Below are 15,480 nucleotides of genomic sequence, written 5' to 3'. Positions count from 1 at the left end.
AGGTATTTCCAGAAACAGAAAGTATCACCTGTTGAGTCAAACCCTCCAGGTTATAGCTGAGGTAAGAAGAGCAAGCTTTTTGCCCTAAGACACTGGTAGGACCACAGGGCTGGTTTTGTATTTTACAATTAGGCCGAGCACTGTTCCCCAAATCAGTAGCATTTTATCCTTCATTTTATGGGGATCACTGGTAAGAAGTAATCGCAGGGGCCATGAACTGGACCAGATGAAGGCAGAAGAGAAATAAAAAGGAAAGAACGAAGGCCTGGGAGGGAGAGTGGAGGAAGGTAAACAGAAGGTCGCGGAGGGCAGACCTGCAGGAGTGTGTCTTTCGGCCCAGCCCTGGGAGTTCCGGTGGCCACCTCAGGCTGCCCTGGGGGAGTTCCCGTGTTACTCAAGCCAGGCAGATGCCACAACTCTGCCCAGAATCAGAGTCAAATCAAGAGACTCTACCACCATCTGACCTGATAAGAATGATGGAACCCCTTTAGAAAGCAAACAGAAAATAACTACAAAACAGAAGAGCCCAAAGGTCACTGAGTTGGAGGCAGGGCAGCTGCAAACTTCCCAAACCACAAAACAAGACCCTCTATAAATTCACAGGGATGACTGACAGCATCATACCTTTGCCAACATTCCGTGGAGGAAGAGGCGGGGCGCTGGTGGTGCTGGGGGCTGCCGGCTGGGCGGGAGGTGGGCTGCCACTCAGGATGGCTCCATAGGTCTCATTCTGCAAGATGCTGGGCATGAAAGCCCTCTGCTTGTCCTTGGCAAGGTTTGCAGCATCTCTTGCCAAAGATACAGCGTTAGACTGAAGCTGGTTGGAGCCCAGCTGGTAGAAGCTGATGGGCCGGTCTTCTCGCCGGTTGGGACTGGGCTACAGGAGAACATCGGGGTAGAGGCATGAGACAGAAATGAACTGCTCCTGGTGATGACATTCAACACAGGGCTGAAAACCTCACTGACACCAGCTCTGCTGGGCTTGGTACCATCTGAGCTCTCAACTGTTGCCTGGGAGCCACAAGTTGTCTGAGAGCTGTAAGAGTGAAAACTCACTCCTTGTGTCTCGTGAAGGAAACACACATTGATATGGTTTGGCTTTGTGTCCCCACCCAAATCTCATCTTGAATTGTAATCTTCACGTGTCGTGAGAAGAAGGTGACTAGATCATGGCAGTGGTTCCTCCCTGCTGTTCTTGTGATAGTGAGCTCCCACAAGACTTAACGGTTTGATAAGGCTGTCACTTGCTCTCTCTCCTGCCACCCTGTGAAGAGGTGCCTGCTTCCCCTTCTGCCATGACTATGTTTCCTGAGGCCTCCCAGCCATGTGGAAGTGTGAGTGAATTAAACCTCTTTCTAAATTACCCAGTCTCAGGTATTTCTTTATAGCCGTGTAAGAAGAGACTAGTACATACACACACACACCAAAAAAGCTGTGAATTACAAGTTAAAATTCTCCATTCTGTGATGGATTTAAAATATAAGCTATTTATCTTATCAGCCGAAGTTATCTCAACCTAAGTCAGCATTTTTCCTGAAGTTCCCCTTCCTAAACATGCCTTCTTATGTTACCCCACAGGGTAGCCAGCTTTGGCGAGCCTGCTGCACTCAATCTCCAACAGCTATATGGCTCATTCAGCAGAAATCAATGTTTTCTTCCCATATGAACAGGAGCTCCTGAGATTCCTCCAAATCAGGGTTAACAAACAGTGGCCTATGGGCTGCCACCTGTTTTTTGTCGGTAAAATTTTATTGGAACATAGCCATGTCCTGTCATTTAGATACTGTCTAAGGCTGCTTTTGAGCCATCCTGGCAGAGCTAAGTAATTATAACATGGACTGTGACACTTTAGGCCCACAGAGCCTAAAATATTTACTATCAGGCCCTTTAACAATTTGGCCACCCCTGCTCCCGCTGAAGGTAACGTGCTTTTTTTTTTTTTAAAAGAGAGTCTCGCTCTGTGGCCCAGGCTGGAGTGCAGTGGCGCAATGTTGGCTCACTGCAAGCTCCGCCTCCCAGGTTCATGCCATTCTCCTGCCTCAGCCTCCCGAGCAGCTGGGACTACAGGCGCCCCCCTACCACGCCCGGCTAATTTTTTTGTATTTTTAGTAGAGACAGGGTTTCACCATGTTAGCCAGGATGGTCTCAATCTCCTGACCTCATGATCCGCCTGCCTCGGCCTCCCAAAGTGCTGGGATCACAGGCATGAGCCACTGCGCCCAGCTGGTCATGGGCTTTCTTGGAAGTGAATGCATGGAATAATGACTCAGGTAACTTAGATCTAACTTCTATTTCAAATGCCAGCTTCATTAAACTACATATGATGGTGAGCAAATGACTCACTTTGCTGACCACATTCTCACCTGTCCACTGGATATGGCGAGTGCTTTTCTAGCACAATGCCAGGTGCCTATCAGGTGCTCAGTGTGAACGGCGGCAGCCCTGCCTCTACCTCACATGACCACCAACCCATTTTAGGTTCGGGACAAACCAACGCTTCAAACCCAGCTCAGGTGTGCAGAACTAAGCACCCAGTGGTTCTTCACACATATTTCTAAATTGCAAAGCCCATGGGTGAAAGGATAAACGGTCCCTGCTGCTGTCTGCTGAGAATCAGGTGAGCAGTGTGGCACCAGCCTCTGCTCTTGTGCTTTTCCTTGGACTATGCAACCTGCTGCATCACTGCTCATAAAACAGGAACGTGGCATCCGATCGCTTGTCGAAGAGGCACACTGGGGCAGACTGCTTCCAACTTTTAAGGCAGGTTAGGTATGAAATCAGTCAACTCTTCTCGCTTTGACACTGTTTTGTACCTAACTCAGTGAAGCAATTTCTTATTCTGTATTCTAGGAAGCAGTAAGTATGGATGTTAACTCCATGAGCAAAGACAGTCCAACAGGTTTCAGAAATGCCTTCTGGTTACCTACTGACCTATCCATCCATCTATCTAATTAGATATCCTCAATACACATCAGAACATTAATGCATTACGGAAAATTAAAAAAAAAAAAAAGCCAAACCATGAAAATGTGTTTAATGTAGCATTTGCCACTAATTCAGCACACAGCACATTCCAGGCATGCCTCGAAGTACCATGCTGAAGGACAGATGGAAGTGGGTCGCAGCTAGGAGTCAGGGCTTTGGGTCAAACGGCCTAAGTCTGACTCTCAGCTCCGAGTCCTGCGTGAAGGCAGCAACCTTCCTGGGCATCACCCCCCGTGTGTGAAGCAGTGAGCACGGTAAAAAGGGAGCTGGAGGAGGAGACAAGAGCCTTTGTGCAGTCCCAAGGCTGCCTCTAAATAGCTGCTTCACTTTGGCCAAGTCAACTTTTCTCTTGAGGCTTCAATATCCCAAACTGATAAATGAAAGGGTTGGACCCAATGAGCTCTACAGGTCGTCTGATGATTTCAGTTGATGTTTTTTAAGATCAACCAGGAGAATGTGATCACCTAGACTGGGAGAAATCTGGTCTTTATGATGTGACTCCATAGCAAGGGAGTTTCCTCTAAACCCACTGGAATCAACCCCCCCGCCCCCTCCCCCCCACACCCCTTTCCTTTGTAGCAAAAGGCTGCCTGTAAGTACATAATTAGCCATTCCTTTAAATTAATGGGTGCAGGAGCTGGGAGACGGGAGATGGTAATGGGAAGGGTAAAACCAAGAGCCTACTGAGATTAATGAAAGCAAAAAGCAAGCTACATTTTCATTTCTATAAAACAGCTTTCTGCCTTAATTATAGATTAGGACCCACATTATTCTGGATGAAGCTGATCAAAACTCTTAATGGTTAGCAACCTGGCACAGACCTGCAATTTCTCATCCATGTCGTCATCACTTTCATCCAGGTCTTCGTGGAGTAGTCGCCATTCATATTCAACATGAACGTGAGAATTAAATCTTCCAGATAAGGCTTGGGTCAGCTGAGAGAACAGAGGGATGGTCAGTGCTGCTGCTCATACACTCGGCCATGCACCTGGGCCCACTGAGGTGTGCAAACAGGAGGCCTGCCTTCTAGTCCAAGGCAAATTCATAGAAATCTCTGGGTCTCAGGTGAAGCCCCCGCCCCTCTGCCTAATTCACAGGGTAACCTTGAAACTCAAAGCTGGTATGTCCCAGCAAAGGCTTTGTAAACTGTATTAGTTTTCAGCCACAGTTCCTGGCTTGTAACTCTCAAAGCTCTTGCTGCAGTCTTTGGTTATAACGTGGGGTGTCAGGCCTCAGGAGACAGAATCTCTCTGAACTTCTCCTGTCCCCAGGCAGGACTCTAATCTTCCACCACTTTTCTGACTTTGGGTCTTAAGACCCTTCCCAGAGAGGGTCTCACCCTATACCCTGGGGGGAGAGATGCTGACATCATGAAGCTTCCATAAAACTCCAAGAGGACTGGGTTCTCCAGCTTCACAGACGGTCCTGGAGGGTGGTGCCCGGGGGGGGCATGGAACCTCCGCGTCCCTTCCCCCACACCTCGCCCCCTACGCGCCTATCTGTATGCTTTATAATAAACCAGTAAACACAAGTGTCTCCTTGAGTTCTATGGGCCACTCCAGCAAATTATTTGAACCCAAAGAGGGGGCTGTGGGAACCCCCACTTGAAGCCGGTTGGTCAGAAGTTCTGGAGGTTGATTTCTGACTAGTGTCTGGGTTGGGAGACAGTCTTGGGGACTGAGCCCCCAGTCTGTGGGATCTGACACTACCTCACGTAGACAGTGTCTAATTGAATTGGAGGACAGCCAGCTGGTGTCTGCTGCTTGTGAAACCGCCTTTTCAAGAACATGGTTGTGATAAAAGTCTAGCATGGCTGACTCCATCTTGCTTCTGGCCTCACAGGCTGGCTGTCCTCCCTTACTCCTGGGCAGAGACCAAGCTAACCATGGGAAGAATTTAGTTTGTGGTGTAAGTTTGAAACAAGGATGGTAATAGTCCCTCCCTAAAACTGACTCAATTTTTTTATTATACTTTAAGTTCTAGGGTACAGGTGCACAACGTGCAGGTTTGTTACATATGTATACATGTGCCATGTTGCTGTGCTGCACCCATTAACTGTCATTTACATTAGGTATATCTCCTAATGCTATCCCTTCCCCATTCCCCCCACCCCACGACAGGCCCCACTGTGTGATGTTCCCCACCCTGTGTCCAAGTGTTCTCACTGTTCAATTCTCACCTATAAGTGAGAACATGCGGTGTTTGGTTTTCTGTCCTTGCGATAATTTGCTCAGAATGATGGTTTCCAGCTGCATCCATGTCCCTACAAAGGACATGAACTCATCCCTTTGTATGGCTGCATAGTATTGCATGGTGTGTATGTGCCACATTTTCTTAAACCAGTCTATCACTGATGGACATCTGGATTGGTTCCAAGTCTTTGCGATTGTGAAGAGTGCCACAATAAACATATGTGTGCATGTGAAAACAAGAAAACTCTGTTCTTGTTAGGCAGCTTGAAAGTGCCTTTGGAAGACTAATGAAAGGCCTCAAGATGAGGATTATGGGAGGGGTCTGAATTCTGCTAAAATGTAGGTGCAGCTTGCCTCTCTACTAATGTAATTGTTTACCATCCAGTGGAGTGGCTCACACCTGTAATCTCAGCATTTTGGGAGGCCGAGGCAGGAGGACTGCTCGAGCCAGGAGTTTGAGACCAGCCTAGGCAACATAGCGTGACCCCACCACTACAAAAAATTTAAAAACTTATTTAGCCAGGCGTGGTATCATGAATCAGTAATCTCAGCTACTCGGGAGGCTGAGGTGAGAGGATGGCTTAAGCTCAGGAGTTTGAGGCTGTCTATGAGCACGCCATTGCACTCCAACCTGGGCAACAGAGAGACGCTGTCTTTTAAAAAAAAAATTGTTTACTGCACCTGAGGCCACGATATTTGTGACTTCCCCAACTGATCCTATAGATAACATATCCTAAGATTGATCTTTTGAGATATTTTTTCAGACTTTTGCATCCTGGTGACCAACTGACTCCACCGAACCTGACTCATGCATGACTCAACCAGTCCCGTGGCCCCCACTGAGATGATATGCAGTGGCCAAGGGCTGTTTCTCACACTTGTATGATTTCACTCCCAACTAATCAGCAGCACCCATTTCCTAGCCCCCCTGCCCATCCAACTATCCCTGAAAAACCCTCACCTCTGAGCCTTTGCAGGGACACAGTTGAGTAATAACTCCTATCCTTCCACTGCTCAGCCAGCTTGCCATAATTAAACTCTTTCTCTATTGCAATAACACTGTCTTGTGAATTGGGTTTATGCAGCAGGCCAGACAAACCTGTCAGATGACTACACTTGGTGTAGGGGTGGGGGGAGCCCCACACCTTTGGTCACAGCAGTCTGCTTCTGTATTGCTCGTTGTGACAACAGTGTAAGCATAGAGAAAAAACAGGGCTAGAGAGCTTTCCCCAAAACAACAGGCAAAGGATATTTGAGATCTAAAGGATGCTGATCAGCCTGCTAGTATCCACATTCCATACGGGAGAAAGCTCAACTCCAGGAAAACGAATGTGCTCATTCACTGTAAACCCAGCCTTTTCAAGCAGGATGAGAGAATTAAACGCTGTAGAAAATGATCTGAGTGGCTATTTTCTCAGTTCTCTCAAGGAAGGTAGATAGCTAGTTCCATTCTACATGTGCAGAAGAGAAGTTAATTCATTACACACTATGGGTGTCTTAGAACCTCAGGCTTAATTTCCCTCATAACCAGATAGTAGCTACATGACCCTGGGCAAGTCACTTAACTTTTCTGTGCCTGTTTCCTTATCTGCAAAATGAGGACAACGGCAGAAACTAATTTGTAAGGTAGTTATGAAGATTAAATGAGCTAGGTCAGGTGCAGTGGCTCACGCCTATAATCCCAGCACTTCGGGAGGCCAAGGCAGGTGGACTGCTTAAGATCAGGAGTTCAAGACCAGCCTGACCAACATGGTGAAACCCCGTATCTATTAAAAATACAAAAATTAGCTGGGCGTGGTGGCAGTTACCTGTAATCCCAGTTACTCGGGAGGTTGAAGCAGAAGAATTGCTTAACCTGGGAGGCGGAGGTTGCAGTGAACCGAGATCACGTCACTGCACTCCAGCCTGGGCGACAGAGTAAGACTCCATTTCAAAAAAAACAAAAAAACAAACAAAAAAAAAACACAAATTAAATGAGCTAGTGGATGTACAGTGCTTAGAAAGAGGACCTGTTACTTATCTTACACTTGTATAGCATTTATTATTAATAGTTCTTTTTTTTCCTCCCCCAGCCTGGTGCACATTGGCATAATCATGGCTCACTGTAGCCTCGAACTCCTGAGCTCAAGTCGATTCTCCCACCTCAGCTTCCCAAGCAGCTGGGACTACAGGTGCACGCCACCACATCCAGCTAATTTGAAACTTTTTTGTGGAGATGGCGTTTTGGTCTGTTGCCCAGGCAGGAGTGCAGTGGCGCCATTATGGCTCACTGTAGCTTTGAACTCCTGGTCTCAAAGTGATCCTCCTACCTTAGCCTCCTGGGTAACTGGGGCTACAGGCATGCTCCACCATGCCTTGCTAATTTTTTTACCCATCTGCAAAGATAGTCTCACTATGTTGCAGGGCTGGTCTCGAATTCCTGGCCTCAAGCAGCCATCATCCCCTGCCTCAGCCTCCCAAAGCTGTGGGATTACAGGCATGAGTCACTGTGCTCAGCCTTAATAGTTCTATTTACTGAGTGTCGTGTGCCAACTGCATTACAGCATTTGATAATAATTCTCACGACTGTATGTACTGGTGTAACTGACCGCACTTTAGAAATAAGGAAACAGCCTAGGAGAGTTTCCTTCCAAAGCCAAGTGGGGGAGCCCACGGCAAGGCCAGTGCTGCCTGGCCTGGTGGGCTCTTTCTACTGTCTACACGGTCTACACTGAACAGGAAAAGATAGTGTCGAGCAACCCACACGATCTGGGGCTGACGAACAAAGAAAGGAGGTTGGCCTTGATGTCCGGCAAAGTAAACAGCTTATGGAGGCCAGAGAACAGGCCCTTGTGGCGGCCTTGGGCCTCTGCTCCAGTTGTCCCACCACATCAGTGATGTTACCAACACGGCCAACCAGCAAACACTGACTCACACCCCAAGTCTCACTACGAGGGGGTGGGTCCCCCTAGGTTTCCCTATATACTCCCTAGCATGCTTTCTCCAAGGCAGGCTGATTCTGGGCTCATCCCACCAGAAACGCTGAGCTCTGCTCAGGACACTGGTTCACAGCAAACCCTGCCCAAGGAGGACGGGCTTGGCTCCCTGTCCCGTGACAGGTGCCCCACCCCGTCCTTGTGGCGGGAGACTCACCAGCTCCTCACAGTGCTCGTGCTTGAGGCGCTTGGCAATGTCCAGCGGAGTCTCTCCTGACTCGTTTGCTAAAAGTCAAGGGCGAGCAAAGGAGGCGTTAAGGCAAAACCCAGCAAAGGTATGACATCCAGGACATTTTTAAAAGGAACAGAAAGGCAGCACTAAATTACATTGGGCCTGGTTAATGAAATCCACAGTGAGTTTGACCTAGTTGAGGCTGAATGTATCTTGTAATTGTATAGAACTGCAGCTAAATACAGAAGGTAAAACTTTAAAAGACAAAGTTTGAACTAACCAAAAAACTAAAACTGGCCAGGCACAGGGGCTCATGTCTGTAATCCCAGCACTTTGGGAGGCAGAGGTGGGTGGATCATTTGAGGTCAGGAGTTGGAGACCATTCTGGCCAACATGGTGAAACCCCATCTCTACTAAAAATATAAAGATTAGCCAGGCGTGGTGGTGCGTCTGTGGTTTCAGCTACTCAGGAGCCTGTGGGTGCAGTGAGCCGAGATCGCGCCACTGCACTCTAGCCTTGGTGACAGAGCAAGACTCTGTCTCAAAAAGAAAAAACAAACCAACCAACCCAAAAACAAACACTGAAACTGTTGAGGAAGCCACCTAATTAAAATCCACATCCAAACTGTAAGTCATTGAATAAAGCGATTCATCATAAACCTCTAACGAAAAGCACTGCTAACCTAGTTCCATGCACTGGAATATAATCAAGTTTTACACCTTCTCTCAAGCAGTCTATAACCTTGAAAGTATATACTTTTTTTTTTTTTGAGACAGAGTCTGGCTCTGTCACCAGGCTGGAGTGCAATGGCGCAATCTCAGCTCACTGCAACCTCCACCTCCCGGGTTCAAGCAATTCTCCTGCCTCAGCCTCCCAAGTAGCTGGGCCAATAGGTGCATGACACCACGCCCAGCCAATTTTTGTATTTTTAGTAGAGACAGGGTTTCACCATGTTGGCCAGATGGTCTTGATCTCTTGACTTCATGATCCACCCGCCTCAGACTCACAAAGTACTGGGATTACAGGTGTGAGCCACTGCACCCGGTCTACACTTTTTCTAAATAAGCCTCAGTCAACGAGGTCTGATTATTAGTTTTCTAATGATAAGCACGGCTCTCAGGCAAATGTGTGTCTTTTTTCTATTCTTTCCTCTTTAATAGTTCTTCAAAAATACTTCCTCCTGAGGGGTAACAACTGGATGCTCTCAAGGCACAACTGTGCCTTGGCTGTTGGCATGCCGGGGTCCTCCACAGAGGGAGGGACTGGGGCCAAGTAACAACCAGGGCCCTTCATGGAGGAAGCAGTGGTGCAAATGAAAGGACAGAGCAGTAAACAGCATCTCCCCCTATAATCCATCAAACCCAGAGCCAAGAAAGGGGCCAAGTGTGGCCTCAGGTGGGGGTGAATAGGCTCAGGGTGTGTGAACAGGTCAAAATTCCCCAACCTTGTCCAAATTCACCTGGCATTCGTGAGAGCTGCAAGACCCACCCTTTGCTTATCTTATGATCTGTAAAATGCCTATAAATGCTCCCAAAGTCTAAGTAACAGATGGTGAATGCAGCCTCGTGGAACAGGCAGGGAGAGGCCCTTTCTCGTTAGTGGTAGGTTCTCCTTCTCCTTGGCACTAACAAGAGCCCACAGGGTTAGCCCTGTTTCCAAGAGCAGGGCTTGGGTGGCAGAGAGGAGGCAGAGGCCAGGGTGCAGCTGAGCCCACCCCCGGGGCCCGGGCCCACTCACCTATCTCGATGGAGGCCTTCCCTCGCAGAAGCAACTTGAGGCACTCGGCATTGTCGGTCAGGCAGCAGTAGTGCAGGGCCGTGCTGCCTTTCCCTGTCTGTTTATCCAGGTTCCCACTGCCCAAGCACAGGAACAGAGAGAAAGCATAGTGTGTCACAGGCCAGAGGATAAGGACTGCCCAGCAGGGAGCCTGGGGCACGTGCACAGGAGAGGCAGACAGTCCCTGAGTGAACAGTTTCCCTAAATCATTCCCAAGGTGGTGGGACCTGGCACCGTCCTTGCCTGTGTGGAGAAGCCTTAGCAGAAGGTCATCAAGGAAATAACACGATGATGGCAGAAAAGGTCAAAAGGGGAAGGGGGCATCCCTCATCCCTGCTGCTGCTGAGCATGTGGGGCCAAAGCAGAGGCAGTGCACCACCTGGGTGAACCCGGAGCCCAGCATCCTTCTCACGTCCCCCCGGCTGTGCCCAGAGGTTGCCGTGCTAGGCTGGCCAGCTGTGCTGGACGCAGGGCCTCTGGACGCCTGTGTGACTCACCCATCCTGTCCTATGGGAGGATAGGGGCTGAGCTTTTCTCTATCATTATTTGATATTCCCTCCAGGAAAGGGAAAAGTCACTTTCCCAAAGCCTAGTGACTTGCCCAACGTCACTTTCCCCAGGCTCCTCAGCCTGTTTGCCCTGGAAATACCTCTGAAAATAGGCTCAAGGGGAATCTTGAGCTTTTCAAAAGTTCTTCCAACATATCACAAGACCAGGTCATCCAAAAAAGGTGCTCAGGCTTGGCAGACATGGCACAGGCCCTCCACCCTAGCAAGCATGGCCACTGTCACATTCTGAGGAGGGGCAGGGAGCTTTGTGCCCCTGCACAAAGTGGGGACAGAAGGGCGACCTCAGGAAGTGGCACCTGCTGCTTCCATCAGAAGGAAGCCAGTTATGTTTTCAATATAAAAAAAGGAGCTTCTTTTTCACCAAATTGGGGGCATAGGGGGGAGCTTCATTTTCAGAATTCTCCCCCACTTTTGTCCTCCTTCCACTCTGAAAAAAAGAAACTGGGACTTTCCTTCTCCTGCCCCCTGAAAATGTGCATGGAGGGAGAGGCATCACGCAGCTATCAACCAAATGTTTATGGAACCCCTGCTGCATTCTAGGAGCCAGGCTGGCACTCAGACAGAGGGCATCAGGGCAGCTTCCACCACGAATCCAGTGAACTCAGGCTCCTCAGGAAGAAGCTGCAGGTCTTGGGGCTGACTGCCCCACACTCCTCTACTTTCTGGCCATTTCTTCACTCCTCTGCTCAGAAATGGGAGGAAAAAGCAGGGGACACAAAATGCAAACTATCCCATGGCTTTTGCATTTTGGAATTTTCCATTTCCTTCGGAACAAATTTCTGGGGCTTTTAACAGCCCCTCCTCCTCCAGTATACACATGGCTCAAACCATGATCAGGGAGTGAAAATACACGTTGAGGGGTCTTGAAGTCCAGCCTTCAGCTGCCAGGCAGGTAACACAGGACTGAAGCAATGTGCACCAATCACACGGACTCCCAGATCTGTGGTAAACCACCTGTGCACATCTCTAAAGGTCATTTCTAATCAAAGCATAAAAACAGCTTCTCAACCCAAACAAAACACCCATAATCCAGTGCTCTGGTTTCTAATCTCTGGTTCAGATCATGGCTAATGTGTGGATCCCCTCCTTGCCTGCTATCTCCCTACTGCTCAGGACACTCTGCTTGGGCAGTGTGATGACCTGGCTCACACGATGATGTGAGGACTGCCCCTGTGCACAGAGGGTGGTCATGGGGTCCCCAAGTTCAGTAGCCATATCTACTTGGTGTCTCCCTCAGTATCAGACACTAGAAGTTGGACCCTGCAATTACCACAAAAGAGTTTCTACAGCTTTTTTAAAGGATTGCCATGGAGTACCTCACACCTGGCGTACTTTTTCTGTCTATCATTCATGTTTAGACCTGGGAAGGTTCTCTTGACAACACATCAGAAGCGATGAAGCTGCTTCTGATTCCTTCCCCAGAAATACCAAGGAGAAAACGAGTGCCTCCCTTAATTTCTGAACACCTACCTGTTCTGAACTAAAAAGTCTACAATGTGAAGAGAGGTTCGATCCACGGATCTGACTGCAAGGTGAAGGGCAGTTTCATCTGGCTCCTGAAAAATCAAACACAGGCATTCCAGAATTCTAACGGGAGCATTCAATTCTGTGTCCACCACCGGTGAAATAGGGTATAACTCTTCCAAAAGTCTTTTATCCTTCCCTTCGAGAAACTTATCTCTTAGACAGAGTCTCTTTAATCTCTACACAAGCTCTTTGCCCTTGGGAATGTGCAATTTGGAGATTGGTCCTGTTTCTCCTGACTCCATGGGAAATAAATGGGAAGTTCAGGGGTTTCATTTCTAAGTCCTCTCAATTGACCTGTCCCCATCCCTGCATCAGCACCACAAGGCAGATCCCTGCCTGCAAGCAAGAATCTTGTTCCAAGGATCCAGGAAGGTCCCCCAGACCACCTACAATCCAATCCCTTTACCTGCTCCTTGAGTAGAAACATGTTTCTTAAGCAGGCTTAAAGTTTTGCATTCTACACTTACACACAAGGCTACGAATGCTGATAACTGTGCTGTCTCCAACTCATACTGGGGATTCCCCAACTCCACTACCTTTTCTGAAAGTACACCAGGCGGAGGGGGAGAAGAGATGAACAAGGATTGTTTCAGCAGGTGGGTGGGCGAGAGAACCAGAGGAGGACAGATCCAGAGGACAGGAGGTGAGGGCAAGGGGAGGTGCCTCCCAGGCCTCCTGCCCCACCTATTCGGCCCTCTGGCTGCAGCACAGCTCAGTGCTGGGCACTCTCCATACTGCATGGGTGGGCATGAGTTCTTCCTGGGGCTGGGGAGAGAGCGGGACCAGCCCAGAGCCCGCATGGACGTGCCTGTCACCGGGAGAAAGATGCTGCAGCTGTGAAGCATCGTTGATGATAAGCAGCCGGCCCAGTCCTGAGGTCCTGAGGTTCCAGGCAACCAAATGTGCATCTACAGGGCATTTGTGGACCAGAATCTGGACACATGCCACCCCACTTGGGTGCTGGTATGTTACTGCAAACCCACTCCAGCTGGATGCCCACCCTCTCAAGAGAGCTCCCGCAGGAAAGGAGGGGTCTGGCTCCTACTCTATTCCCTCTGAGGGGGAGCGCGGTGGGGTGTGGGTTCCAGGGAACCGCCCCCTCAGAGAGCTTCTCTCATTAGCATGAAGCTCAGGTTAAACCTGCTGGCAGGTGACGGGTCCCTCTCAGGCTGCCTAGCTTCTGAGATGTCTTCTCCTCCACCTGGGGATGGGCGTTCTTTCCAGAGCTGGCAGGACATTTTTGGTGTAAGAATAAACCACGAGGTGGGTACAAAGTTTTAGACAAGCAGAATAAGTCCTGGAGACCGAATGCACAGCCTGGTGACTCCAGGTAAGAATGACATAGTGTCTATTTCAAAACTGAGTCAATCTGAAAAGCGCTCTCCATTAAAAATGGATGAGTATGTGAGGTAATGGATATGTTAGCTAGCTTGATTTAATCATTCCATGATGTAAACATGGATCAAAAACATCACACCATATCCCCTAAATATAGATAAAATTATTCCTCTACTGAAAAGAAAAACCCCTAGTTTATTCTAAAGCAGTACCTCTATCCATGCTGTCTTCCTCTGGAGAATTACCCAGCTTTGGTCAGTATTGCTGATTCCACTGATCTGCCACGGTGCCCCAGTTTTCCTCTTTTGTTTTTTTTTTTTTTTTTTTTGAGACAAGGTTTCACTCTGTTGTCTACCCTGGAGTCCAGTGGCACAATCATGGCTCACTGCAGCTTCAAATTTCCAGGCTCGAGTGATCCTCTCAACCCAGCCTCCTGAGTAGCTGGGACTACAAATGTACACCACTATGCCTGGCCAATTTTACTTTTTTTTTTTTGGTAGAGATGGAGCCTCCCTATGTTGCCCAGGCTGGTCTCAAACTCCTGAGCTCAAAGGATCCTCCCGCCTTGGCCTCCTAAAGTAAAGTGCTGGATCCCAGGCATGAGCCACTGTGCCCGGCCTTTTTTTTTTTTTTTAAAGTAGCAACCCACACTCTTACATGTCCGTTGGCCAGTGGGATTTTTTCCGTAAGATCCACACCGTCAGCATAAGCTTGGAGCAATCCAAAAATATCTCTCGTTTTGACGGCCTCACAAAGGCTGTGAAGCTTCGCCGCGTTATCCGCGTGCTTCTTCCTTGCGTATCTCCTCTCAATGTACTTGGCTGTGATGTAGTCCTTTCTTGCATTCCTGAAACCAAACATAATTGCCTTGCAAATCATGAAGGGCCTCTACCCGCCATCCAGCATTCCTTCGTCTAAGGCCACATTAATGGTTCCTGCGCCACCTCCCTGGTGAGCAGCGCTGGCCTCGAAACGCAAAGCACGAGTGGCCAACATGTGGTTCAACGGCTGCACAGGTCTTCACTGAGACCTCATGGGAGCTGGCCAGGGGGAAAACTCCCCCATGTTCTCTTGGCCCACCGCCCTCTATCTTGTCTCCCTCCCCTCACTCCTAAGTTCTGTGATCTGACCTCACTGTCACCCTCATCACCTCCACGCCCTTCTTACCCAGGTCCCTCCACTAGGCATGCCCTGCGCCTCGTCCTCCAAGAAGGCTGGCCACCCTGCCCCCGCCCTCCAGGCAGCCCTGGCCAACCTCTGTCCCAACATTCTCTCCATGAAGGCCTGCCTGCCTGACTGCCAGACAGACCCATAAGCTACAAGCCCATAAGCTCCCTGGGACATGGACTACGACCTCTCTTTTGTAGGCACCATGCCTGGTATGAAAGGCACTATCAGATGAACCAAAATGAAATGTCAGTCCTCTTTTTGTGTTCTACTTTATGTCCTTTATGTGGCAACATGCTCAGCCACCCCATCCAAAGAGCCTAGAGAAGCAGGAACAAAAGGGGGCCAAAGAAGCCTGAGTTCAAATCCCACTCCCACCACACACTGCTGCTTTGAACTTGATCAAGTATTTCATCTCTCTAGACTTATAAGTTTGACTTGTGAAAATGCACACAATACATCCTCACAGTAGCACCACGAGACATAGGTGCGTCAACACACCTACAGCACATACAGGGGGTCTTGGGCCTTGGAAAGACCCAGTGAACTTACAAGAGGGACAGCAAGAGAAACAGCAGCTCACTGGTCACAGAGTATATGCATTTTACATTCCCAGTTCTGAAGGTTGAGGGGTCACTGCCCAGGGACTCCTTGAATCTTGAGAATCAGGCAAGAGCCAGGCAGGAGCAGATCAGTTGCATTCCTTTGTAACACAGCACTGCCTACAATCTGAGGACGCATGTGGCTGCTCCCCTTCGAGCTGCAGTCCCCGCATGGT

The 15,480-nt window shown here is 49.0% G+C and overlaps 1 protein-coding gene across 2 annotated transcripts in view; it reads right to left on the bottom strand.

Moving 5' to 3' along the window:
* Positions 1-15,480, bottom strand: part of ASAP2 (ArfGAP with SH3 domain, ankyrin repeat and PH domain 2) — a 201,839-nt gene that overhangs the window by 19,586 nt on the left and 166,773 nt on the right. For both annotated transcript variants that reach the window (XM_025354932.1, XM_025354933.1), the window contains exons 17-22: positions 14,193-14,382; positions 12,141-12,226; positions 10,063-10,178; positions 8,310-8,377; positions 3,807-3,920; positions 625-877 (exon numbers count right to left, since the gene is read on the bottom strand). In XM_025354932.1, the coding sequence (XP_025210717.1) occupies positions 625-877; positions 3,807-3,920; positions 8,310-8,377; positions 10,063-10,178; positions 12,141-12,226; positions 14,193-14,382 (827 nt within the window). The remainder of the gene's footprint in view (positions 1-624; positions 878-3,806; positions 3,921-8,309; positions 8,378-10,062; positions 10,179-12,140; positions 12,227-14,192; positions 14,383-15,480) is intronic.

This window comes from Theropithecus gelada, chromosome 13, assembly GCF_003255815.1.
Source record: "Theropithecus gelada isolate Dixy chromosome 13, Tgel_1.0, whole genome shotgun sequence".
Taxonomy (NCBI): domain Eukaryota; kingdom Metazoa; phylum Chordata; class Mammalia; order Primates; family Cercopithecidae; genus Theropithecus; species Theropithecus gelada.
The sequence above is the reverse complement of the archived record's forward strand: the minus strand, read 5'-3'. Positions and strand labels throughout refer to the sequence as shown.